Source organism: Eleutherodactylus coqui, chromosome 13 (genome assembly GCF_035609145.1).
Source record: "Eleutherodactylus coqui strain aEleCoq1 chromosome 13, aEleCoq1.hap1, whole genome shotgun sequence".
Classification (NCBI taxonomy): domain Eukaryota; kingdom Metazoa; phylum Chordata; class Amphibia; order Anura; family Eleutherodactylidae; genus Eleutherodactylus; species Eleutherodactylus coqui.
In genome coordinates this window covers 15,525,574-15,551,636 of record NC_089849.1, presented here as the reverse complement: position 1 = coordinate 15,551,636, position 26,063 = coordinate 15,525,574, and the positions used below count along the sequence as shown (strand labels likewise).

At 48.0% G+C, this 26,063-nt stretch overlaps 1 protein-coding gene across 1 annotated transcript in view; it reads left to right on the top strand.

Annotated features, from left to right (window-relative positions):
* Positions 1-9,784, top strand: part of RBBP8NL (RBBP8 N-terminal like) — a 48,946-nt gene extending 39,162 nt beyond the window's left edge. The window contains exons 11-14 of the mRNA XM_066586198.1: positions 550-634; positions 1,150-1,220; positions 2,343-2,448; positions 8,847-9,784. Of these exons, the coding sequence (XP_066442295.1) occupies positions 550-634; positions 1,150-1,220; positions 2,343-2,448; positions 8,847-8,944 (360 nt within the window). The 3' untranslated portion in view covers positions 8,945-9,784. The remainder of the gene's footprint in view (positions 1-549; positions 635-1,149; positions 1,221-2,342; positions 2,449-8,846) is intronic.
* Positions 9,785-26,063: the final 16,279 nt, after the last annotated feature.

The window sequence follows — 26,063 nt, the reverse complement described above, 5'->3', positions numbered from 1 at the left end:
CCCAATTTTAAAAAAAGGAAAAAAGTAAAATGTGTACAAAAAATAATTTTAAAAAGTTTTAATAAATATGCAAAATGTGATAAAAGATTTTAAAAAGATGCCCTTCCCCTAAAAAAGTGCGCACCTCTCCAGTCTCACATGCCAAAAAGTATTATCATCCATGTACAGAGCTGTGGCTAAAGCTAAGACAGGAAGATACATTTATGGCTATACTATGCGTTTGGTTTTCGCCACTTCGGTGAGCTCAGTAGTGATATAGCTACATAGTTAGCAGATGTAACAACCACAACCGGGCTCTAATACCTTGGGGTCCGGTTGTGGACCGTCCAGGCCCCTTAGTGACAATGACAGCAATCCTGGATCCACATCATAAAAATTTCCAGCATTAGAAATAGTCGTGTAAATGTGCCGTATCTGGTAGTGTAGAATTGAGATAAAATGGAGCAGAGCTGCAATACCAGACTCAGCCATGAGCAAGGGTGGCGCTGTTCCTGGGACAAAAAAAAATATGTGAAGTGATTATATGGCCTTCTTTGTGCTTCTCTTTAGGACTTCAATCTGATTTCACGAGCAGACAGAGAATGGTCTACTGCAAAGAGATTAATGAAGGGGCACAAACGGCTCCGAGGCTCAGGTGAGTGAAAAGGAGGGGAGCACAAAGCAGCCAATGGAAACCAAAGCAGCAGTCCCTGCTGGACGGCTCTGTGTACTGTCCACGCTACTAAATGTCCCTTTAGATGAAACAACAGTCGGGTAAAGGACTGCAGGAGCGCCGACATCCCCGCTAAGGTCAGCGCTGCTGCAGAGCGTTTACACTGACAGACTTCACCGCTGGATCGCGGGCTTCTCGCTCAGCGCTCCACCTTCTATGTGCAGCGGGGAGCGTTTACACAGAACGAGGAGCCAGCGATGTTTTATGCTGCCTGAAAGTCAGCGATAGTGAGAAGTGAACGAATAGGGGGCGATTTTTATTTTTATTTTTTTGCATTTCCGCGGACGATTATGGCTCCATTTTGTTCGTTTAAATGAATTTTCGGCGATATCGTCCGTGTAAACGGCCCTTTACAGTGTAATAGAGTCACAGCAATTTGGTTACTTTGTCGAAGTCTCTTGCCGTCTAGTGAGCTGTATGATGTTCTGTGTCACCAGATGAAGAACAAATGAGAGACGTGAACAACCCACAAGAGGAATCGGAGGAAGAATCGGACACGTCAGACAGCGTAAGTCATATGATGTCATATATGTAATGTGTGTATAGACCTGACACACTCTGAAGACTGAGGCCGCACCATACAAAAGTGCCTGCCACGTCCCCATATTATATATATATATATATATATATTATATTATATACACATACACACACAGCGGCCACATCGTCTCCCATATATAGAGTGGTCACATTTCCCACCCCCTATACAGTGCAGCCACATCACCCCCATATGGAGTGCGACCATATACACCCATATACAATGCAGCCATGTCGCCCCCATATACAGTGCGGCCATATCGCCCCCCCCCCCCCCCCCCCCGCCATTTACAGTGCAACCATGTCCCATTTCCCAATATACACAGCGGCCACATCCCCCCAATATACAGAGCCGCCATGTCCCCCCTAATATACACAACAGCCTCCGCCCCCCAGTATACAGAACGGCCCCCCCTCCATATACAGTGCAACCTCGCCCTCCCCATATACAGAGTGGCCACACCCTACCTCCATATACAAAGTGGCCACACCCTCCCCCTCCCCATATACAGAGTGGTCATGTCCTTCCCCCCAATATACAGAATGGCCATGTCCCCCCATATACACAACAACCCCGTCCCTAGGTGCCAGGTGAGTATTATAGGACACCCCCGAAAATAAGACACTATGCCTCTTTTGGGGCAAAAATTTATATAAGACAGTGTCTTGTTTTCAGGGGAAACACGGTACCAAGAAGTCATATGTACTCCAAAACGGTACCAATAGAAACTATAGGATGTCCCGCAAAAAAATGAGCTCTCACACAACTAGGTCGACAAAAAATGTAAAAATTTATGATGGTAAGAAAAGTTACAGCAATGAAGAAGTTAAAGTTAGTATTTTTTAAAAGTGGGGAGAAGAATAAACGAAAATGGGAAAAAAAAAGGGGGGGGGGGCGCATCCTTAAGGGGCCTTCTTCACAGATGCATAAAGTAGAGAGTCAGAGAGATGTCGTCAGACATAATGTATCTGTGCTTTCTGAAAGGTCATTAAAATAAATTCTCCAGCAGGAGTGCGGATAATTTTCGACTCACCCTCGTATATTGTGTTTGAACACGGAGGCGGAGCTCATATGCATCTCACTTCTTTACAGGGAGAAATAGAAAATTCAGAACAAACCCCAGCAGACAGGCTGAGAGACAGTCACCCCAACGAGAGGAACCCAGATAAAGCCAGATGGAAGAAGAGACTGTCCCCAGGTAACGAGATCCTTACCCAGAGCTAAACACAGTATAACAGGAGGGAGGCGCGCGCTCCGACTCTCCAAAATCAAGATGATTTAGCATTTTTGAGGCAGTCCTGTATGTAATAATGTATCCTCAGGAAAGAACTGCACCGCCTGCACACTAACGGAAGAGGACAGTCTGTGCGAACATCACTGGGGGATATAGGAACTGCCTAAACTTAAAGGGGCACTAACTTTTCTACAACTTCTGCTCATCTACTGGCTTGTATTAGGCTCCTCATTTCTGTTATATACTGGCATTAAACATTTTGTTGCTTAACCACTGTAAATCGCTTTTGAAGTGGCTGCCTCTAGGGGTCTCCTAATCCGCTGTGTGGTAGGTTTCTGTAGTAACAAGGATACAGGGGCGTTTCTATAGCAACAGGGGAAGCAGCTATCTTCACAAGTGTCTCCAATGCAATTACAGGCTGCAGGTTGACATATCTGCAGAAACTGTGATAATGATCTCCACAGTCTCTGCCTCTAAGGCTGTTACAGTGTGTGTGTGTGTGTGTGTGTGTGTGTGTGTGTGTGTGTGTGTGTGTACACATTACACACACGTTATAATGGGTTTACTCCCCATTTGGTCAGAAAGTTTGTTTTTAAATGGCTGATTGCCCTGGGAAAGCAGAGGGAAAGGCAGTGAGACTGCCTCCAAGGTGTTTGGACAAGAGACTGCATTGCACCATGGGAAGTCAGGGCAAGGAAGTCAGGACAGGGAACTACTGGCACAATGCTAGGCTTGATACACACCCCTCCCTGAAAATGGATTGCAAACAGCAGAACAACAGAAACTGGGGAACGTGACCCTCTGGAGATCAGAACTTACAGACATGAAACAGGGTGCAAACAGCAGCATATAAGCGGGTGAGGGGAACCTGGTTTGTTTTAGAAGACGTGTTGAAAACTCAGGTATGCTTTATGCTGACACCACCTGGATACAGACTTAGATCCCTGGTGAACGGAGTGGATGTTTGTATATGTAGCACTGACAATGACTTTTTCTCTATTGAATTCGGTGTAAAGGAGTGTTGACTCTGTATAAAGACAGGTCTCAGATAGTTGTGATATGAAGCATAGCCGAACTTTTAGGTGACTTGTCAGAATAGGCTGCCACTATGTGACTTGTGTCCTGCATTTAGCACCAGTCTTACCCTCTGCAGGCTGTATCTCTGATTCTGTGTCTGTCCTGAGCTGGTAGGTGTAGATGGCTGATCTGAGGTCTTCATACACATAGAAGAGTAACATTGTCCCCAAATATGCATACTTATAATTATAGAGTGCCCTTAAATGTGCCCCCTTAGTAGTAGTACCCTTAAATAGTACCACTTACAGTTATATGTGGCCAGTAGTGCTATAGGCACCGTAAGTTCCACTCATGCTCAATCACATGATCGTCGGTAGCATCAGAACCAAACAGTTGGCTCCTATCTTGTGTCTCCAGTGCTCTGGCAATGCTGTACAGAGTGATCATGGGTGGTATGACAGGAACTTACAGTGACCACCAGTCACCCCAAGGGGCTGTGGCAGTCAGCAGGGATAACATTGTGGCCAAATGGCCTCAGTCATCAATTGCGACCCCTATAGCAAAACCACTGAGCAGCATCATGGAGGACATTATACAGCCTTACTGAGCAGTGTAGAAGTTATTTCAGTGGCTGTGAGACAACAAGCACTATTACCTGCAGGAGCATCTGTGTGAATCTCTCTTCTTCTTTCTCCCTCCAGGAGTCCCCCCCCCCCCCCCCCCACACACACACACACAGTGTCACCAGATTTTGGGCAAACAGCTGGATACACCAGTGCTTGCCCAATGATACGAAGAGTATAGCGATACTTTTTTTATTTTCCAGTGTGACCCGACTAGCCTGATATAGCTCTGTCTGTGGTCCGGTGTATCATTCGTGATGCCTCCAGCTCCGCCTGCTAGAGACATCATGCGTTCAGCGTCACCACGCTGGCACCACACTCAGTGATCAGGCGCATGCGCTGTGACTCTTTCCTGGCCAGACTGACATCACGCGCATGCGCCATCACGTATCATCCAAAAAGTAGTAAAGAACAGTGAAGGAATGTATTTGTTTTGTATAGCACCATCTGTTGGTCAGAATGTGTACTGCAGTGTGTATAGTGACGTGCCAAAAGTCCTGGGATAGCGGTAATTTGATGATGTAGCGGTGTTCCCTCAGGGGACGGCTTGGGAAGGCGCACACCTGGATAAAGGGGCTTTTACACGGAATGAGTATTGAACATATAATCAGAAGAAAAATCTCTGGCTCGTCTGAATGTGAAAGTAATCATTCAGTGTAAACACGGACAGCGATGAATGAGAATTCATTCACTTATCTCTGATTTCAGTAGAAAATCATTGTTGGCTCATTCACTTTAAATACCGATCATTCAGTTATTCTCATTCACCAGTACAGAGAACTGAACGATCCTGCAGGAAAAAGAGTAACCTTTTGATGGTGTGTTAAAGATGAACAGTCAGGCGAATGCTTTCCCCCGCCATCTAAAAGCATCCCCCCCCCCCCCACGTTGTGAAGTGTTATCTAGTGAGTGAGGATGAACAACGGCCGGCGGGCTCATGGCGAGGCGGCGAGAATTATCGGAGTTGGAACAAGACATGATAGCGGGCACCAGACCGATGGGACGGGCCGTTTCCAAATTTGTACGAACATTTAACATTCCTCGATCCACAGTGTCACGTGTACCAGGAATACATCATAGAAGGCGTTACCATGTAGTGGCCGCCAATGGCTGCTTAACCCCTTAATGACGCGGCCCTTTTTTTTCCGTTTTAGTTTTTTTTTAAATCGTAACTCCTTTATTTATCCGTCGACGTCGCTGTCTGAGGGCTCGTGGTTTTTGCGGGACGAGTTGTATTTTTCAGTGGTACTAATTAATGTACCAAATAATGGACTGAAAAACATAAAAAAATTCCAGGTAGAGTAAAATGCAAAAAAAAAAAAACTTCTGCCATATTTCGATGGCGCCCAAACTGTATCAAAAATTACATGATAACTTGATTCTGTGGGTCAGTGCAATTACTATGATACCAAACTTATATGGGTTTTTTTTTTGCTGTACTACTTTTTTTTTTTTTCTGCCACCATCTTCTGCACTTTTTAGTCGACATAGTTGTGCGTGGGCTCATTTTTTGCGGGACGTCCTGTAATTTCCGTTGGTACCATTTTTTAAAATTCATACTACCTTTTGGTCGCTTTTTATTGCAACTTTTTTTAGAGACAGGGTGACCAAAAAAGCGTATTTCTGTTTTTGGTTTCTGACGATGTTCACCATGTGGGATAAGTAATGCGTTACTTTGATAGGTCGGACTTTTACAGACGGAGCGATACCAAATATGTAATTTTGTTTTATTTCGATTTTTTTATTGTAAATATGGCAGAAGGGGGGGGGGGAGGGAGAGTTTGAACTTTTATTACTTTTTTTTTTTCAACAATTAGTAAAACTTTATAATTCTTACTGTTATTTTATTTTTTAGTCCCCCTAGGGGACGACAACTAGCCATGCTTTGATCACTCCTGTAGTATGATGTAATGCCATGACATTACATCATACTGCAATCTGACAGGCAGTCTATCAAGCCACCCCACGGGGATGGCTTGATAAGCAGTATGCTAAGATAGCCCTGGGGCCTTTCAGAAGGCCCCCGGCTGCAATGACAACTGCACGAGGATTTAAATGCCGCTGCCAGAATTGACAGCGGCATTTAAAGGGTTAACAGCCCCGATCGGCCATGCGGCCGACTGCAGCCATTGCCCGCGGGTGTCAGCTTTAATAAACAGCCTGCACCCGCGACGTATGATGAGAGATCACCGGACAATCTCTCTTTATACATACCCTGGCCCCGCAGGATGTAGCTGTACATTCTATAGCAGGAAGGGGTTAATGATGGCAACATCTGGATAGAATTGCCCATACAAAAAGACAAGCAACTCCGTCAGAAATCACATCCGTATTGAATGCAGGAGACCCCACACAGATATCCCACAAGTCAGTGCAGCATTCTTTACCTTCCATGGGATACGGGAGCAGAAAACCCACCAGAGGCCTCTGTTATCACCGGGCACAGTGTCTCAGTTGGGCTCCTGAGGTTATAACTGGACCCTAGAGGACTGGCAACATGTAGCGTGATCCAATGGGTCACTGTACCAATAGTTCCATGTGGATGGTAGGATTCATGTGTGGTCTAGAACCCCTGAAGCCATGGACCCCAATTGTCAAGAATGCACTGTGCAGACTGGTGTGGGTGGGTGTTCTTATGGCATGGGTTGGTTCCACCTAAACACATCACTGATCAGTGCCCACTACACTTCACTGCTTGGTGACCATTTGCAGCCCTTATGGATTTCATGTAGCCTCACAATGATGGGATATACCGCAAGGATAATGCACTGAGCCATCAGGCCCAAGTTGTCTAGAATTGGTTGGATGAGCATTCTGTAAAGTTCCTATGAATGGTGCTGCTTGCATGTGCAGCTACCGAGAACCAGGCCTTCGGCTGAGGACACAGCGGGGTACAAGATGGCAGCGGTTCACAGTGGCTCTACCATCTCCTTTCCTTAAAAGTCTGAAGTGTAACCCAACTCGGTCCCTAGCAAGGGAGATAAGATTTTAGCAGATTTGATAACTGCAATTGAGTCCTGGGTTATAATCGTGACGCCAGTGTCCCTAGATGAGTCATCAGTTATTCGCGATGAATAAATGAATTCACAGACAAGCAAAATGCTTTTCAAAACCAGTGATACGCAGTTTTCTTTTACTCACGCTCCAAATTTGACTTTCCAATAAATTTACTAGTGCTTCTTAACATGAAGTTAGAGTCTTGGGAACCGTTTCCTGATCCTACCTTTTGGAACACGCTTGACAATAAACAGTTTTTCTCCCAAAGCACACACATCCTCAGTCGCTGTTATCTGAAGGGGACTTGCTTGGGTTACACGGTCTCTCATATCACTCTTACTTTAGCCATTACTGTAAGAGACTTCTGCACTTCCCCTCCATATGCAGTTCAGTGGGGGCGCGTGCAACACTTGCATTCCCATACCAACTCTTAAAGGGGTTGTCCCGCGCCGAAACGTTTTTTTTTTTTTTTTCAAACCCCCCCCCCCCCCGTTCGCCGCGAGACAACCCCGATGCAGGGGTTAAAAAAGAACACCGGAGAGCGCTTACCTGAATCCCCGCGCTCCGGTGACTTCTTACTTACCTGATGAAGATGGCCGCGGGGATCTTCTCACTCGGTGGACCGCAGGGCTTCTGTGCGGTCCATTGCCGATTCCAGCCTCCTGATTGGCACGTGATGGGGCGGAGCTACACGGAGCCGGCATCCAGCACGAGCAGCCCCATTGAAAAAAGAAGAAGACCGGGACTGCGCAAGCGCGGCTAATTTGGCCATTAGACGGCGAAAATTAGTCGGCTCCATGGAAACGAGGACGCCAGCAACGGAGCAGGTAAGTGAAAAACTTCTTATAACTTCTGTATGGCTCATAATTAATGCACAATGTACATTACAAAGTGCATTAATATGGCCATACAGAAGTGTATAGACCCACTTGCTGCCGCGGGACAACCCCTTTAAGCAGCATCTCCTGCACTTTCATTCCCGGAGAAGACAAATGTTCCAGCACTAGAGACCTAGCCCCGGCGGGAGCATCAGCCGGTCTCTCCTGCGCGCACCTCCTTCTCCGATGACACACACCACACTACTCTCTCACTCTCTATCTTACTCCTCCCTCTTCCACTCAAACAACCAATCATAACACACTGACAAGACAGAAAGCCAAACAAACTTATCTAAAGACAAACAGACTGACAAATGATGGAGGGACCCGACTCTGAGTGCATATATCTGTATTACTCCCCAAATCCACACCATTCGCAACCTGATTGGTTGTTTGGATTTACTCATTCCCGATGATTGGTTATTTGGGTTGGCTGATTCACGGTGATTGGTTATTTGAGTTGGCTGATTCACGGTGATTGGTTGTTTAGGTTGGTTCATGTAGAGGTGGGGAGTAAAAGGCTAATATGCACTCTGAGCCACTACACATGTTCCCCCAACATGAACCCAATCAAGTATTTATGGGATGTGGTAGAGAGGTCCATTCACACCTGAGATCCTGCACCTACAAATACCCCGGATCTTTGGGTGGCTATCCAGACAGCTCAATATCCCTCCAAACACCTATCATCCACCCGTGGAATCCATGCCATATCAAGTTTCTGCACTTCTCCAAGCTATAGGGGGTCCTACATAATATTACTTCCTGTCCCATGATTTTTGGCACGTCGGTCTACAATGTAACCGTATGAACACAACAATTATGTTACAATATTATCTTTTGTCAGTGTCTATGACATCCCTCAGCAAGAAGAGGAAAATCGGAGATCAGTCTTCAGAAAGCGACACCTCCGAGGAAAACAACCAAAGTGACCAGCCTGAGTGACAGTGAATATAATGGCATTACCTGTATACCATACCGGGCAGCATCTGTCACATGGTGGAGAAGCAGAAGACACCCGACTGGCGCTCTCATTCACGGATCCGCCATTGTATCTGTATAGCATTCACACTTTGGGTATGAGGTATAAATTCAGCTCTCGCACCCCGTAATTGTGACTTGTATATAAGGTTTATTTATTTTAATGTACTCAATATGTAGTTAAGACCTACATAAGATGACCCACAGCTTGTCTTAAAGGGGTAGTCCAGGCTTTTACTATGGATGACCTATCCTCAGGATCGGTCATCCATAGTTGATCGGTGAGGATCTGCTGCTTGAGATCCTCGCTAATCAGCTGGTCCTCTGGCTTGCTGTCAGCTGCAAATTTATACAGCCTGCCCCGCTGATACAAGGTCCTCTTTAAATATTGTGATATTCTTAACCCCTTGGTGACATCTGATGTTGTATCTGCACAGGGTTTGTGTGGAGCAGGCTCAGTGGCCAAGCCCTCTCTGTACATGGTGGCTGTCTGACACTAGTCCGCAACGCGAGATAACTCATATCACAGCTGTTAATCATTTAGGTGCTGATGTCAATTCTGTTCTACTGATTGTTCTGGAAGTCTGGGACCTTGTGAAGAACCACAGTGTTGCCATGTCTGTTTGCTTATTAAACCTTTCCTACAGTATGGCTTAATAGAATGCTTGCTCAAATACAGAATAGTGCAGTACCAAAGTATTGCAGTATATTGTTTAAGCGATCAAACGATCACAAGTTCTAGTCCCCTGTGGGGACCAAAAGAATGAAAATTGTAATAAAAGTATTAAAAATTAATAAGAATTAGAGATGAGCGAACGTACTCGGATAGGCACTACTCGTCCGAGTAATGTGCCTTATCCGAGTACCTCCCCACTCGTGCAGCAAGGTTCGGGAGCTGCCGCTGCTGACAGGTGAGTCGCAGCGGGGAGCGGGGCAGAGCGGGCGGGAGAGAAGGAGAGAAAGATCTCCCCTCCGTTCCTCCCCGCTCTCCCCTGCAGCTCCCCGCTCCGTGCCGGCACCCGAACCTTTCAGCACGAGCGGGGAGGTACTCGGATAAGGCACATTACTCGGACGAGTAGTGCCTATCCGAGTACGTTTGCTCATCTCTAATAAGAATTTAAAAAAAAAAAAGGTTATCAGTATATGCATAAAAATTTTAATTAAAGCAAAAAAGATAAACTTGTTTGGTATTGTCAAGTCTGTAATCCATTAAAATAATGCATTATTTATTCCACATGGTGAACGCTGACAGAAAAAAAATATACAAATGCCAGAATTGTGCTTTCTTGGCCGTATGGACCCGAAAATAAAGCCAATAGAAACTACGGGACGTCCTGCAGAAATCAGCCGTCATAAAACCCAATAGATGGAAAAATAAAGTTATGGTCAGAGATGAGCGAGTAGTGCCTTAGCCGAGTATCTCCCCGCTCGTCTGTAAAGATTCGGATGCCTGCGCGGGTGACAGGTGAGTTGCGCCGGGTAGCGGGGGGGGGGGGAGAGAGGGAGAGAGAGAGCTCCCCTCCGTTCCTCCCTGCTCTCCCCTGCCGCTCCCCGCCCCCTGCCGGCCCCCAAATCTTTAGAGACGAGCGGGAGGATACTCGGCTAAGGCACTACTCGCTCGAGTACTTAGCCTTAGCGAGTATAGTTGCTCATCTCTAATGATGATATATCTCAGGTGACGGTACTTTATGGACATCTTCCTCCTGACTTCCGCACTTATTAGATAGGGTGGAGATATCCGCTCCACTATAACAGCGCATCCTAGTGGTAAGTTATCAGCTCCAAAGTGCCCCCTGACTAATAAGCGCTCACATCCCAGCCTGTATTTCCTGCATATATTGTCTATAACATATTTAATTTAACCCTTTAGGGACCCTGGTATTTTGGTCCTTAAAACACTTTTTAGGGATTTTACCCATGTGGTTGTTTTACTGCCCTATTATTTTTTGCCTTCAGCTACCCAAATTCTTTTTGCTGCATTTTTTCCCCTGTAACACATAGGGCGATTTTTTAAAATCTTTTTTTCACTGACTTTTTTCCCTTCTGTTTTTGGGGGTAAAAAGCTAAAAAAATGTTTTTTTTAATTTATAGTTTTATTTTAAAATTAGTATATTTACACTAAAATAAAGTAAGGGAATGGGTTCTCATTTTGTTTCGGATGCTTTGATATATAATATGTATAGTTTTGGATTACAGGGCGCATACAGCGTTGGTTTTGGTTGGCGGTTCGTTATTTTCTTTTTATGTATATTTATTTTATTGTGTAATTTTTTTTTTAACTTATTTTCGTAACTATATATTTTTTTTATCTATGTCTTCCATGATGTCATATAAGACCTCTGGGGTATCTTTTTTTTTATTACACGCTTTTTACCTGTAGCTAGGGCAACCATAAGAGCCGCATCCATAGGAGCCCCAGTTACAGGGGAAACCATCCCCCTGTAGTGGCAATAGTCACTCGCAGACCTCATCTCTGCAGCTCTGCTGTGACAGAGGGCAACCTGCAGTCACGTGATCTCCGGGTAATACTCCTACCTTCACTCTTTAGTACATAGTTCTCATGGAGCTCTATGTAGACTGCTTCTCCCTTCTCCTCTGGGTCCTCAGATGTGCCTGAGCGCTGAGCACCTGACCAGCTCCAGCTTGATTGCAGCAGCAGAGGCTTTAATCCCACACCGCACATCTGCTATCAGCCCAGATTAAAGCCCAGGACTAAGAGCCATATATTTACCACGCTTAGTCCTTAAAGGGTTAAGGTGTCCCTGCGCTGCCCCTCTGGAGCTCATTATTTGTATCACAGTTCAACTTTAAGCTATTATCTATGCATTTTCCCAATGCGCCACAAAGAGGTCCTTGAAGGCCCTTTACATGGAATGATTGTTGTTCAAAACGACCCAAAATAAACGTTAATCATTCGGTGTAAACGCCGTCAGCGACCGACGACGAATGATTAATCCTCTGATTTTTGTTGTTTGTTAAGTTTCAGTAGACATAAAAGTTATCGTTGGCTCGTTTACTAATCGTTCCATTTAAATAGCGCTCGTTCAGTCACTTATACAGCGAATGTGAATGACGGAATGATGTCTTATGTGAATGATCTGCTGTATAAACAGGCTGGGCAAGCGAACTCGGACGTTGTTCTCTCGTTCAAACAAGAAATCGGCTTATCTAAATGGACTCTTAGCAAAGTGGTTGGGGAATTTTTAAATCCCTGGCCAGAAGAAAGTGCTTTAGATCAGTGCCGGCATGCAAGAGAGATGACACGCCGCAGCCCCGACAGCGCTGCACTCTCTAACTAGTATCTGTAGTCCTCTTTTCTTCCTCATCCTGCCTTCACTAAATGACATATATGAAGATAATGGCGGACTTCCCTTTAACATAACCCATTCTTCCTACAAAAGTGCAGCCTACGCTCCATAAGACGTTTCTTATTCAGCTGCAATCCTACTTCTCTCTGGGTCGCTTCTCTTGTCCTCATTTCATGGACCATCATACTTTCATTGGAGCTATGCAGGTAAGCGGTTAAACAATCCTCCGATCGTGTCATCGCTATTTTGTAAGATGCGATTTAATGTTTGGAAATAAATCCTTGTGTTTCATGAATGATTAGAGTGACGAGACCGCAGCAGGAAGCACTCCGCTTACTGCACAGTGCCTGCTGTAGAGATGGGGCAGGCAGGACAGGCGCTGATCATACTGGATACGGTCCTCCTTCACGGCTCACAAATCACCTCCGCCCATCACAACAATACGCACTTACTTCCTTGTGTCTTAACGCACGGCCATTGTGCACTATTCGTTCATCGCCTACTTTTAGCAAGCTAAAAGTCAGCAATGACTCTTATCAGCGCCGTGCGCCACGTTCTCTGCGGGATACCGCTGATAGTATTCATTCAGCTGGTATTCCGCTCGGAGCTCTCAGTGATAGCTCCGAAAACAAAGCAGCTGTATGCAGATGACAGTGCTCCCGCTGTCTTCTGCATACAGTGATCACCTTCATTTACACACTAAGTAAACTACTCTAAAGTAGCTATGCAAAGTCGTCACTCAAGCTGCCGTAAATGTAAATGGGCCCTTAGATGGGACGAATGTCGGGTGAACGAACTTTTGTACAGGAGGGGTATCCTTGCCTCACAGCGGGGCAGCCGCAAGAGATTTCTCTCTTCGCTCTCCCCCACCCCTCTCCATTGACTTAACATAGCAGCCATTCAGTACTGAACAACTGCTATTTACACTGAGCGATAAGTGATCAGGATTTTATGCAGCATGAGCGATGAGTGTAAATAGCAGCCGTTCAGTACTGAACGGCCGCTATGTTAAGTCAATGGAGAGGGGTGGGGGAGCGCGAGGAGAGAAATCTCCTGCAGCCACCTCGCTGTAAAGCAACGATACTCGCTCCTATGCAAACGAACGTGTACGGGTACTTGCGGGGACAAGTGTCAGGCATTGTTTGTCCGACATTCGTCCCGTCTAAATGGGCCTTAAGGCTACCTTCACACAGGCAGGAAGCGGTATCAGGCTGAGAAACCCGGCTCGATCATCTCACTTGTCAACATGCATTTTACCTGCAGATGTGAAGCGTCTTTCATGCCAAAACTGCTTGCATCACTTCTCGGAGATGCCGATCCTTGTTTCACGTGCGTCGGAGGGTCAGCAAATGTTTCCCACTGATTTCAGTGGAAGACATCACACCGTACAGCATGCGCTGTGCTTTACTGTCCCTTTAAAAACATTGGTCGATGAGTTCCAAAAAAAAAAAAAATAGGACATGCAGTGATTTTTTTTTTACCTCGCAGAGTTCCTATTTATGCGAGTTTTGTGCATCAAGCAATGCACAAAACTCGCATGGAGTTCACGCTTGTGTGAATGTAGCCTTAAGAGATCAACAGCATTTGGGAACAACGGATGGGTACAGGATAAGTGACTCCTCCAGCAGAATAGTGAGTGCAGCTCTGGAGTAAGGCTGTGTGTTGGAGAGCTCTACTGGTTCCAGGGTGTGGTCTGCTTCTTGGGTGGAGACCTTGCTGAGAGCCCAGGAACAAGTGCACGTTTCTGGGCTACATTTGCCATGGAGTCCCGTGCCCCCCCCCCCCCCCCCCACCGGTTGCGGTCGGGAGGGGGGAGGAATGAACCCCAGGAGGGGAGAGGATCCAGTTGGGGGTCCGCGCAGCGTCACCCAGACTCCCCGGGAGGACGTGGATTATAGGAAAACCCGAAGCCAAACTAAAGGCAAGGTTAGTGCTGCAAAGGCACCCACAAGTGTCAGCTGGGGAGAGCGCAGCGAAGGTGAATCTGTAACTGCTATGGCGTCTCTGATAGCTGCCAACATAAAAGATTATAAGGAGGTCGGTAGGCAGCTACAGAAACACCGCAGGGAACTGCAGACTGCCCTCAGCGATCTAGATAAAGCCCCACGGGGAAGAAAAAAGATCGCTGCAGCAGAAAAAGTTAAAGCCTGCAAGGAGGCCGTTGGTTTTTACAAAGAGGAGAGGTATAGAATATTGCAAGCCAGCGGCCCGTTTAAAGAGAAGCTCCTAAATGATGAGCGATTTTCTGGAATGGCGCATGTGAGCCACGACAGCAGCTCGGATGAATCGGAGGATGCACGGGAGGGGATGCCAGTATGCTCTGGGGAGCAGCCATCCCTACAGCAGAGGGGAACTGCAGGGAGCAGCATTCCTGCTGAGCGGGTTAGCCTGCCCCCCTCATCGGAGGAATCCAATGCTGAGGACGGGGATGATGACAGCGACAGCAGCAGCGATGAGGGGGCCCTCATAATGCAGCAAATTATGCTGCAGGAGTCCCCAGAAAGGATGCAGAAGATGTATTTTGGTGACGGCATGCCTGAAACAACATCTGCGGGCAAAAAGAAACAGAAAAAAAAGATAAAGAAGACGACCGTGCAGGAGAGGTTTGTGTACGTCACCAAGCACTCCGGTCCGGCTGCAAAGTCAGATCGGGGTGCTAGCCCTGGTATACCCCTAGTCCCGGGCTCTGCAGTGGGTCCGGTGCAGGGGACTGGGGAAGAGAGGGTTAATGCGGCCCAAAACTCCATTTCTGCTTGTGCCAGTAGTGGGAATGGAGGCGATAAGGGGGCAGAGAAGGTCCGTGGGAAAGATGGAATGAGGGGTCGCAGCCAATTTGGAGGTGATCGCGCTGATGGCTGCCCCCCAGTGGGAGGGGGGGGGGGCAGTCCGGCATCAGGTTCCACCAGTGGCGGCTTGGCTGTCCCTCCTGTGTCCCTAAAACGCCTGTCAGGTGTAGAGGGGGCGCAGTGGGTGGTAGCCAAGCCTGCCAATCCTCCCACCCATCATGACAGTAATACAGTTTCAACTAAGCAAGTGAAGAGTACCACAAGTCCCAGAATGGCTGGGAAAATAGACAGAGCTGGGGCTGCAGAGACGGCTCCTACCAAGACTAATGCAGGACTCAGGACTGATTCTGTCGGTCTCCAGCTTCAGCCCGCTGGAGGCTCCCAGGACAAACCATCTAGCAAGTGCAATATTAAAAACAAAGGTAAAGCAGGTCCCGGTCCAGCGAAAGGAAAGGAAGGTATGAGTGGTGTGATGGATGTAACTGCTAGTACTACCGCTGCCCCTGCTCCTGGGGAGGCTCGGGATGCCCCCAACCCCATGGGAGGTATGCCATCAGCTGTACAGGAGGGTGGGGCTTTGGGTAATAGTCAGGGGATGGGCCGGGATCCAGTCACCCCTCCAGCGGCGACAACAGCTGGTAGAAGTTATGCCAGTGTCGCCGCTGGAGGGAGGGGGGATGCGTCCTCCTTGTCTTTGGGCTCTGGGGACGGCGTTTTGCAATGGCGCCTCCTGGAGGCCTTGAGGAGGGGGGAGAGCTCGATGAATGTAGGGGGCAGAGTTGAGGATTTGTCTCTCTGGGTGGAGAGACATGGTCTTGGTGCCTTCCGAGAACAAAGGGGGAGACCATCTGGTCCCTGCCGACAACCGGGCAGGACATTGGCCGTAGGAACGTGGCTCGTCTTCAGTGGAGAGGCAATGACGCATGCCCATCCAGGAGTAAGGTGGTGGAGCTTCTGCTGAAGATGGGTTTCAGGGCAAAGGACATCTATGCCCTGATCCATCCTTACGGCACGTCTGAGTTCGACATCAGCTTTGTTCGCCCAGAGGGCCTCGAGCTCTTTTGGGGGAACTACGAGTTGATGAAGGACGAGCCCGGCTGGCGCGGTTTTGCTGCACAAGTGGTTACCCGCCAGACTGGAGTCAAGAGAGTGACCGTTTTGACTCGTAACGAGTCCCTCTCTTGTTACGATATCATGACTTGGATAAGTCGGTACGGAGAGGTGGTGGATATGCCCAATAAGAACTGGGACGAACACGGCATCTGGTCCGGAGCCTGGACGTTTATGGTAAAACTTAAGCGTTCAGGGAATTCGGTGGCCCACATACCATCCGCGGCTTTCCTTGGCAGGGATCGTATCTTGGCCTTCCACCAGGAGCAGCCGAAGCTCTGTCACAAGTGCGGCGACCCCTCACATTTGAGTGCAGCCTGTAATGTCATCAAGTGTGCTCTGTGTGGCGAGGTAGGTCATCTTGCAGCATCTTGTGCAGAGATTAGGTGTCACCTGTGTGGTGACCTCGGTCACCCATTCAGTCGCTGTCTGTGCTCTCTTTCGCCAATGCGGTCATGGCCCCAGCGGAGGAGAGCCGTGAGGTTGCTTCTGCAAGGGAGGGGACCAGCAGGGGCGATGGAGCCCAGGAGCCAAGGAAGAACAAACATGCTGGGGCAGCCAAGCTAAGGCGCCAAGAGAAGCGCGGAAGGGGCAGGGAGCTGGTGGAAACTCAGGTGGCAGGTGGGTCAATGCTGGCCCCTGCTCTGGACGCAAATCATGTGGCTGAGGCTCCAGGGGACAGGGAGCTGGATGAGGAGGTCATGAGGATCCAAAGGGAAGAGGATGCCACTTATTCAGATTCTTCCCACTATGAAAGTGTGGGTGAGGGCAAGGATGAGTGGCAAAAGAAAAAGCGCAAGCAGGGCTCCAAGAAAATGAAAAAAAGGGAAGGGAAATCTTCCCCTGCAATGGGCCAGGTGCAGGAAGGCAATCCAAACTCTCCTCTTGTTGGGCTCTCCAACAGGTACCAAGGTCTCTCGTCCTCGGAGGAGGCAGAGGGAGAGGTGCCTAGGACAAGCGTGGGGCCTACAGGGGGTGCTGATCCTTCCTCTTGTGGGGGTTTGGTGACCTCCAGGGGGAGGGCTGGCCCAGAGCCCAGTGGCAAGGAGGATGAGGTTGAGGAGCCCCTTGCCCTGGACCTTTCAGTGTCCAAGAAACGTGGCAAGGGGTCATCCTCAGACCCGGATGAGAAGGGGGGTGGGAAGAAGAAAGCCATCTAACTCAATCACCAATGATGGCGGCACCCGCTCCGTTGACGCTGGCATCCATTAATGTTGCCAGCATTAAATCTGATATGGCTAGATTCGAGGCCTTTGATTTTCTCGGCCGCGTTGAAGCCGACATTTTGTTTTTGCAAGAGACCAGGCTGTCAAATTTGGCAGCTGTGCATAAGGCAAGGAGGGAATGGAGGTCTGGTCCATCTTACTGGTCTCTTGCGGCCGAGCCATATAGCGGAGTGGCGGTACTTTTTACCGCAGCGGTTGAATGCCGATGGGTTATTGAGTTAGAAATAGGGAGGTGCCTGATCCTGGATGTTCTCATAAAGGGACAAGAGCTTCGGCTAATCAACATCTATGGTCCCCAAACCAAGCGGGACCGCAAGGATCTCTTTATGAGGATCAAGCCGTACCTTTTTACCAGTCGGCAGGTGATCTTTGGGGGTGACTTTAACGCAGTCACGAGGACCCGTGACAAGAGAGGCTAGGCAAGCTGACTTATGATAGCGTCGCGCTTAATAGCATAGCTAGCGAAGCTCGCCTGGTGGATGTCCACATCCGGCACACCCCAGGCCACGCGGGTTTCACCTATTATAGGGGCGAGTGCAGGTCTAGAATAGATAGGTTTTATTTGAAGGAGGAAGCCATCTCTTCACCAGTTTCTGTTGTTGAGGTGGAATTCTCCGATCACTGTCTGATTTTGTTTTCCCTGAATGTTGCAGAGACCCCCCGGATGGGTAGAGGCTTATGGAGGCCGAATTCATCACTCCTGGAGGAAGCAGACATAAGACAGTCCTTTGAGGATTTTCTGCAGAGCCAGGTACCATTACTGGATCTTTGTAGCAGTAAGTCAGAGTGGTGGGAGATGTTCAAGATCAGGGCGGCGAGATTCTTCCGCCAGCTCTCTAGCCTCAGGAGCCTGAGTAAGTACCGTCTTTATCAGGGCCTGAGGAGGAAACTCGAACATCTCGTCTCGACTGGAGGTAGCCGCGAGATCTCCAGAGTGAAGTCTTTGCTCAAAGGGTGCCAGTATAATAGGCACGCATCTTTGGTTTTTGAGAGGGACTTCGGGAAGTACCACTCACCTGACCCTTACAGAAACTGCAAGATGTCAGTGAATCGTAAAGTTGTCACTGGACTGGTCGATGGTACGGGATCTCTGAACAGGTCCAGATCAGGGATTCTGGAAGTCGTCAGATCCTTCTACTCGCACCTTTTGAGAAAGAGGGATCTAGATCGAGATGTGATGTCGGCTTTCCTGGCTGAAGCTGTTCCTGAGCCAGGGGATGACATCTCCCTTAATGTTTTGACAGAGGAGATCAACATAGAGGAAGTTAAACTGGCGATTGATGGGCTTAACATCCGGATGGCTTAACATCCGAGTATTATAAAACCTTTAAGGACCTCTTGAGTCCCCTCTTGACAGAGGTTTTCAATGAGTGTCTTTCCTCGGACACTCTCCCAAAGTCAATGAGGAGGTCGGCTTTGATCCTTCTGTCAAAGGGTAAAGACTCGAGCCGTATTGAGAACTGGCATCCTATAGCGCTTCTCAATACGGACAGGAAGGTTCTGGCAAAAGTGCTGTTTAATCGGCTGGTCAAGTTTGCACCCCGGCTCCTCTCGGGCGCCCAGCATTGCTCTGTTCCAGGCCGTAGCACCTTTAGTGCTGTTCTCGGTGTCCGGGAGGCAGTGGAGCAGGGTAGGGCTGGTCACTGGGAGGGGTACCTGCTGTCCTTGGATCAGGCCAAAGCGTTTGATCGGGTTAATCACAAGTACCTCTGGTCTGTTCTTCTGAGGTATGGCCTGCCAGTGGGGTTTGTCAATTGGCTCAAGACATTGTAGGCGGGGGCTGAGACTTTCCCGCTAGTGAACGGTTGAGTCGGCCACCCATTTGAGGTTGGGTCTGGCGTCTGTCAGGGTTGTCCTCTGAGCCCCTTGCTGTACGTGTTTGCCATTGATCCTTTCCTTAGGAGGATTGATGGTGGGCCTATGGCGGGGGTCGGGATGGATCGGACGGTGCCGGAAGCCACCCTCAGGGTGGCAGCGTACGCTGATGACGTCACCGTCTTTGTGTCCTCGAGGGGGGAGGCATAGTACGTGATGGCAGAGGTGGATCGCTACTCGGAAGCATGCGGGTCCGGCATCAACTGGGATAAGTGCAAAAGTCTCTGGTTAGGAAGGGGAGATCCTACATTTGGTCTCCCGGACACCCTTCCAGTGCCCCAGGACTCAGATAAAGTTCTCGGCATCAAATTTGGCCGGGGAGATTACCCCATGCAAAATTGGGTGGTCAGGCTCGATGGTGCCACTCAGAAGGTGGCCCAGTGGAAGGGTTGGTCTTTGACCCTTCGGGAAAGGGTTAACCTGATCAAAACATACCTGCTCCCTTTATTCATCTACCTGGGCAGCGTATGCATTTTGCCAGAGCCTCTCTGTACCCGGGTCTACAACCTGTTCTTCCTAATGTTGTGGGGGAACAGGTTGAACCTAATTAGGAGAGATGTCACATATCGCACGAGGAGACTAGGGGGGTTATCTATGGTCAACCCCGTGGTGTTTCTCGTAAACACCTTTGTTAAGATCAATATAGGCAACCTCTGGCAAGAGAGGGCTCCTCCGTGGGTATTCTCCTGTTGGGGATGGCTTCGGCCTTTCTTCCAGGAATGGGAGACTGGAGGGCGAGTGAAGGATCTTCGCACGCCACACGGGCATCTTCCGGCTTACGCTACCGTGGTTCTGAAGATGATGTCGGTGGGGTCTGGGGATGTGGGAGATCAGAACTCTGTCGAGGAAACTCCTCGATAAAAGGGTTCTGTTGACCCATTTCCAGAAGCCCCTGGCGCTCAAGGACTGCCCAAGTCGGGACCTGGAGGGAGGGTTACGTTTATTGAATTCTGACAGGATCCCCTTCAAGTTTTGGGACTTGACTTGGCGCTGTTTCCACGGGAGACTGTATGTAAGGGGCAACTTGAAGAGCAGGCCACTGGTGGATAGGGGTTGCCCCCGCCAGGAGTGCAGCAACGTGCTGGAAAGCATGGAGCATTTCCTGCTTCAGTGCCCCTTTAATACAGAGGTATACAATCGGGTGGGAGCCTCCATTGGTTGGCACGCCTCTCGTATGCGGAATGGGTCTATGGGGCATTCGGGGACCTTGGTGGCAGGGACCGATGCACTTTATTCTTAGTCAGCCTAGTGGTCAGGTTTCACATTTGGAATGCACGGTGTCTAGTTTTGACGGAAGAGAAAATCCTCCCCGTGGATGAGGTGAATAGGAACATCCTGGGTGACCTGGTGAAGGTGCGCTCTCTGGATTATGAGAGGTTGGGCACGACTAAGGCCTCTCTCCTACGGAGAGGGTTTGTATTTCGTTAGGGACAGTTTTCTTATTGTTAGGGTCTTTTTAGGGACAGAATAGGGGAGGTAGGGACAGTTTCTCTAAGGGTAAGTTTTTAGGGAAGGAGTAGGGACATTGTAGGGACAGATTAACTATAGGGATAGTTTTTCTCTATTTGGTCGGTGCCCGGCTTATCATATCCAGTCCTGGTGGAGGGCTGTGTGTGACACTAGTAGAGTTTTTGTTTTCGGTCAAAGATGAAGTATGTACGTCTGCAGGTAACTGAACCTTAGGCTTTCGGGTATTAATATGTAGTGTTGGTTTGCAGTTATGGAATATGAGATGTTATATGTTTTGTATATAGGGTTAGGGGTTATAGATAGGTTGGGTGGGGGCTTATTGGGGGGATATATGCCTTAGCCGTAGCTTGACACGACCCGGACAATGAAGCACAGACTGATGGTGCGAGCGTGGCCCTCAGGCTGCGGCGGGCAGGGCGTGTTTTCTGGTGCAGCTCGGCTCGTCCTGGACATAGACATTGAGCACGGACTTGGGATGCAGGCGTGGCTCCCAGGCTGCACCATAGGGGTTTTGTGTGGGGGGGTGTGGTGGTTTGGTCTGGTTATATGGTTAGTTTAGGATTATGTAAGGTTTTGTTCTTTAGGTGGTGGGCATCACAAAAAAAAAAAAAATTTAAAAATATATACAAAAAAATAAAGGGTATTGGGTTGTTGTTATTATTACTACTTTTGTTATGGTTGGTAGTATTATTATATAATTTATTTGGCATGGATTTTCAGTTATTAGTCAAGTTTTTTTCTTCTTTTTTGGATTTCAGGCTGGATCCTGTGAGTTAGGGATGTTTTCTCACATGTGAGTTTATTGTTATATGTAGTATGTAGTGTATATGTATTGGTGAGGATGAGTGAGTGTAGTTTTGGAGTGCAGGTTGGTGTAGTGTGCTGCGTGTATTATTTGGACCAGATGGACCTTTGGCTTTTGTCTCCTTTGTCCTGAAGTAAGGCAAAGTACAGATAATATAAGTGATGATTTGTTTTTGTTTTATGTTTATGCCAAGTGAGCGATATTTATGTTCTGTTTATTGTTATGTTTTTCACTTTTATAATAAAAAAGGTCTACAGGATGTTACTCAGGATCAGTACAGGATATGTGACTCCACCAGCAGAATAGTGAGTGCAGCTGTGGAGTGTAATACAGGCTGTAACTCAGGATCAGTACAGGATAAGTAATGTATGTACACAGTGACCTCACCAGCAGAATAGTGAGTGCAGCTCTGAGGTATAATACAGGATGTAACTCAGGATCAGTACAGGATAAGTAATGTATGTACAGAGTGACTCCACCAGCAGAATAGTGAGTGCAGCTCTGGAGTATAATACAGGATGTAACTCAGGATCAGTACAGGATAAGTAATGTATGTATACAGTGACTCCACCAGCAGAATAGTGAGTGCAGCTCTGGAGTATAATACAGGCTGTAACTCAGGAGCAGTACAGGATAAGTAATGTATGTATACAGTGACTCCACCAGCAGAATAGTGAGTGCAGCTCTGGAGTATAATACAGGATGTAACTCAGGATCAGTAGAGGATAAGTTATGTATGTACACAGTGACCCCACCAGCAGGATAGTGAGTGCAGCTCTGGAGTATAATACAAGATGTAACTCAGGATCAGTAGAGGATAAGTAATGTATGTACACAGTGACTCCACCAGCAGAATAGTGAGTGCAGCTCTGGAGTATAATACAGGATGTAACTCAGGATCAGTACAGGATAAGTAATGTATGTACACAGTGACTCCACCAGCAGAATAGTGAGTGCAGCTCTGGAGTATAATACAGGATGTAACTCAGGATCAGTACAGGATAAGTAATGTATAAACTATGATTAATTGTAGGTTCTGCTTTAAGTAGAACATTAGGTATGCTTGAGCGTTAAGAACAATGAATTACTTATTACCCAACTGACTCGTTGTAGACCTGAGTAGGTCACCTTGAACCCGCTTGCCTGTAGCAGTGCATTACTATATAATTAGTTGACATCGTACTGCAACAGTAAGGATCCAAAAAGTTAAAGATTATCTCCTATCATAGCCATTTAACCCCTTAGATACTGTGATGAACAACAATCATGAGATCTAGGGGGTTAGATAGAGGGAGGGTCTCCATGATGTCACCGCACTGGGGCTCCATGATGCAATCACACTCCAAGGCATTATAAAACCAATCAAACAAGAACATGATTTTCAGTCCGGCTAACAGATTTTACAAAAACAGTTTTTTTTAATAAGATTCTTTTCCATAAAATGTAGGTTTTATTTTAGAAGATCATGAAAAATAAAATTACATACATATCTGGTGCCGCCCTAATCGTAACGACCCACATAATAAAGTTAGAATGTTCTGTAATCTGCTGGTGAATGGCGCAAGAAAAATAAATACATTTAGAAAGCAAAAAATTGGTGCTTCCCCCGACCACCACCACCGAAAAGAAATACGTAGGTTATACGTACCCCAAAATGGTTCCATTCAAGAAAAAATGTCAACACATCCAAAAAAATAAAAAAATTAAAAAAAACTTAAATCCCTCATCCAGCTTTTCTGGTTCTTGGAATGCGGAGGGACAAAAGCTTTTTCCATGAAATGCACAATTGTACAAAAAAAAACAAAAAACAGTAAACCATTAATAAGGGCGCTGTACCAGAATTAACTTTTAACACCTACCCATAGCATAGGAAATAAAAGCCTGAGGGTGGGAGAGTCAACACCGAGACCCTCACCTGTCCCAAGAACAGAGGACCTGTGGCCCCCTCCATGGCACGGTGGGGTCACTCCTCCCACCCGCGGTGATGGCACATTGAATGGAGCGCTGGCCGCACATGCAAAGTGAAGCTCCATTCATTTCAATAGGGCTGATGCGAATAGCTGAAGGCTTATATACTTGGCCGTCTCAAGGAGTCCCACTGAAATGAATGGAGCGGCCATCAGTACATCCAACCTCCTCTTTACTGCGGGTAGGTGCAGTGAGCCCAGTCAGGAGAACTGGGGAAATTGGGCTCAGAGATCAGTACACTACACACTGGCAAGCATGATATGCAGCCGTGAATAATGCCCCCATATGGCGCTCCCCACCATGTGACTTCCCTGAGGATGCAAGGTGTCTTCATGTTAAAACAGTCTCACATGACTTCGGGGAAGAAGCAAGCTTCTGTCAGCCACGGCGGAGGATCCCTGTGTTTCTCCCATTGTTTTCAATGGGAGACCGTGCGATCCTGCCGCGGGCCCCATTGAGAACTACGAGCTTTGATGAGAGAGCACATGCCAGGAGATAGAACACGCCGTGATTTGTTCCTGCATGGCATTGCACCTTGCCTTAAAGGGGTTGTCATTAAAAAATTAATTAAAAAAAACACAACGCTTACCTATTCATTCCTCTTCAGTCTTCTCCTGGCTCCTCCAGTCCCCGGTCACATCACCTCCAGCCGGCCGGATCCTCTTCTTCCTGTGACATTACTTCCATTCTCTTCCCGTGAGTTTTCGTAGTTGAGGATGTCTGGTGCCCCCCTGGTGGCCAATAAAGGACACTGCAGTTATATTACTTGAGAAGCTTTTGCCATGTCTTCCCCCAAGCATCCCCTCTGCCTCAGAGCGCTTCTCATATTGCTTTTAATTCTTTGAACTTTGAGGATTGGGAACGAATATTAGATCCCCGGGACCCCCCCCAAAAAATTGGTCTGCTACTTGCGCTCCACAGCCTGACCGGCTTGCTTCTGTAGTTACTGACACAAAGGGGTAAAGGGACCATTGTAACCCATTACTGAGGTCAGAAGAGGCCGCCCTGCGGGTCAGGGATCTCCTTACGTCATGGGATTGCCCGATCTCCCCATTTATGGAGGATGGATCTCTATCCCGTATTGACAAAATAAGGTTCTGTAACAGTCTGGAATGTAACGGAGTCGAGGGACCACCAGGGGGCATGATATCATCCACCCCAGGATCCGCATTGCTACTCTATGTCTGAAGTTGGATATGGACTGGATAATACCCCCCTCCCTAGAGCGACCCGACTCTAAATCAAGGAGGACCCCCAAGAACACTTCCTGGGTGCCACGAGGAGTCCATCCCAAATCAGAGAAAAGGCTTCTTGCCTAACTTACGTGTCGGTCCGTGACCCCCGGAGGGTTATGGCCTCTCGGCCGCTCACACTTGCGTTCAGGAAACCTTGCCCGAAATTGCAGCATTTTTACCTAGATTTCAAGCAACGTTTTTGAACACACGGTACAACGGTTGACATTTGAAACGCAAAATGCAGAAAAACAAAGACAGCGCTAAAAAACAAAATCGCAGCATTAGAAACGCCGCGGTCGAGCGCATATCTGAGAAGCCCCATTAAAATCAGTGGGAGCGTTGTACCACAGCGCTCAGGACACCGCGGTAAAAAGCGGTATGTGAGAATGGCCTTACACGGGACGACAGTCGGGTAAACAACTGCACGAGCGCCGCCAGCGCCGCCAAGGTCGTTAGCACTCGTGCAGAACATTTACACTGACAGTCCTCATGGCCGGACCGCGGGCTTCTCGCTCAGCGCTCCACCTTCTACGTGAAGCGTTTGCACGGAATGACAAGCCCACCATGGTTTTTAAGCTCACGCAAAATCAGCTTTTGAAAACCTTTGAACGAACAGCGAGCGATTTTTGTGCTTTACACGGCACAATTATTGCTCAAAGTCATTCGTTTACATTTTGCGCGATAATCGTCCCGTGGCCAGTTAGCTACGCCCAGGAGCTCATCGAGGTACGGGACTGTGGTTATCCGTGTCTCTCAGAGATAAGCCATCATTTCCACCATCAGTCCCCCGCAGCGGCGGAAACGCTAATGGGTGAACAAACAACCTGAAAGTGGAAACATTCCGCGCCCCAATTACTGACACCAGAGGCCGCAGCGTCACCATCTGTAGCTCCTGGCATCATGGCGCCCGGGATGAGAGCGCTGATGCCAGAATGGGCAGCGACTACGGCCTCTGATTGGATGCCAGTGGTCACCTGACCTCCGCTGTCAACACAGAACGGAAGAAAATCGCAGTGCTGTAGCGCTGGATCCGCGGGCTGAGGAGGGCGAGTACCCGCTTGGTCTACTGGTTTCATCCACTTTTGCACGTCAGAGAAAGTTGCGCGAGATTTGTCTTTTGAATGCAGCGATTTCCCCCCCCCCCCCCCCCGTATCATGGGGAAAAGAATGGCGGCAAGTCCTATTTTTGGCCGTTCCCTCGAACGCCCCGCATCGCTTTTAATGGGACCAGCAAAGCGGCACGCAGCGTGCAAGGGGAGGTTCCCCATTGAAAACAATGGAAAACACTATCGCCGCATCC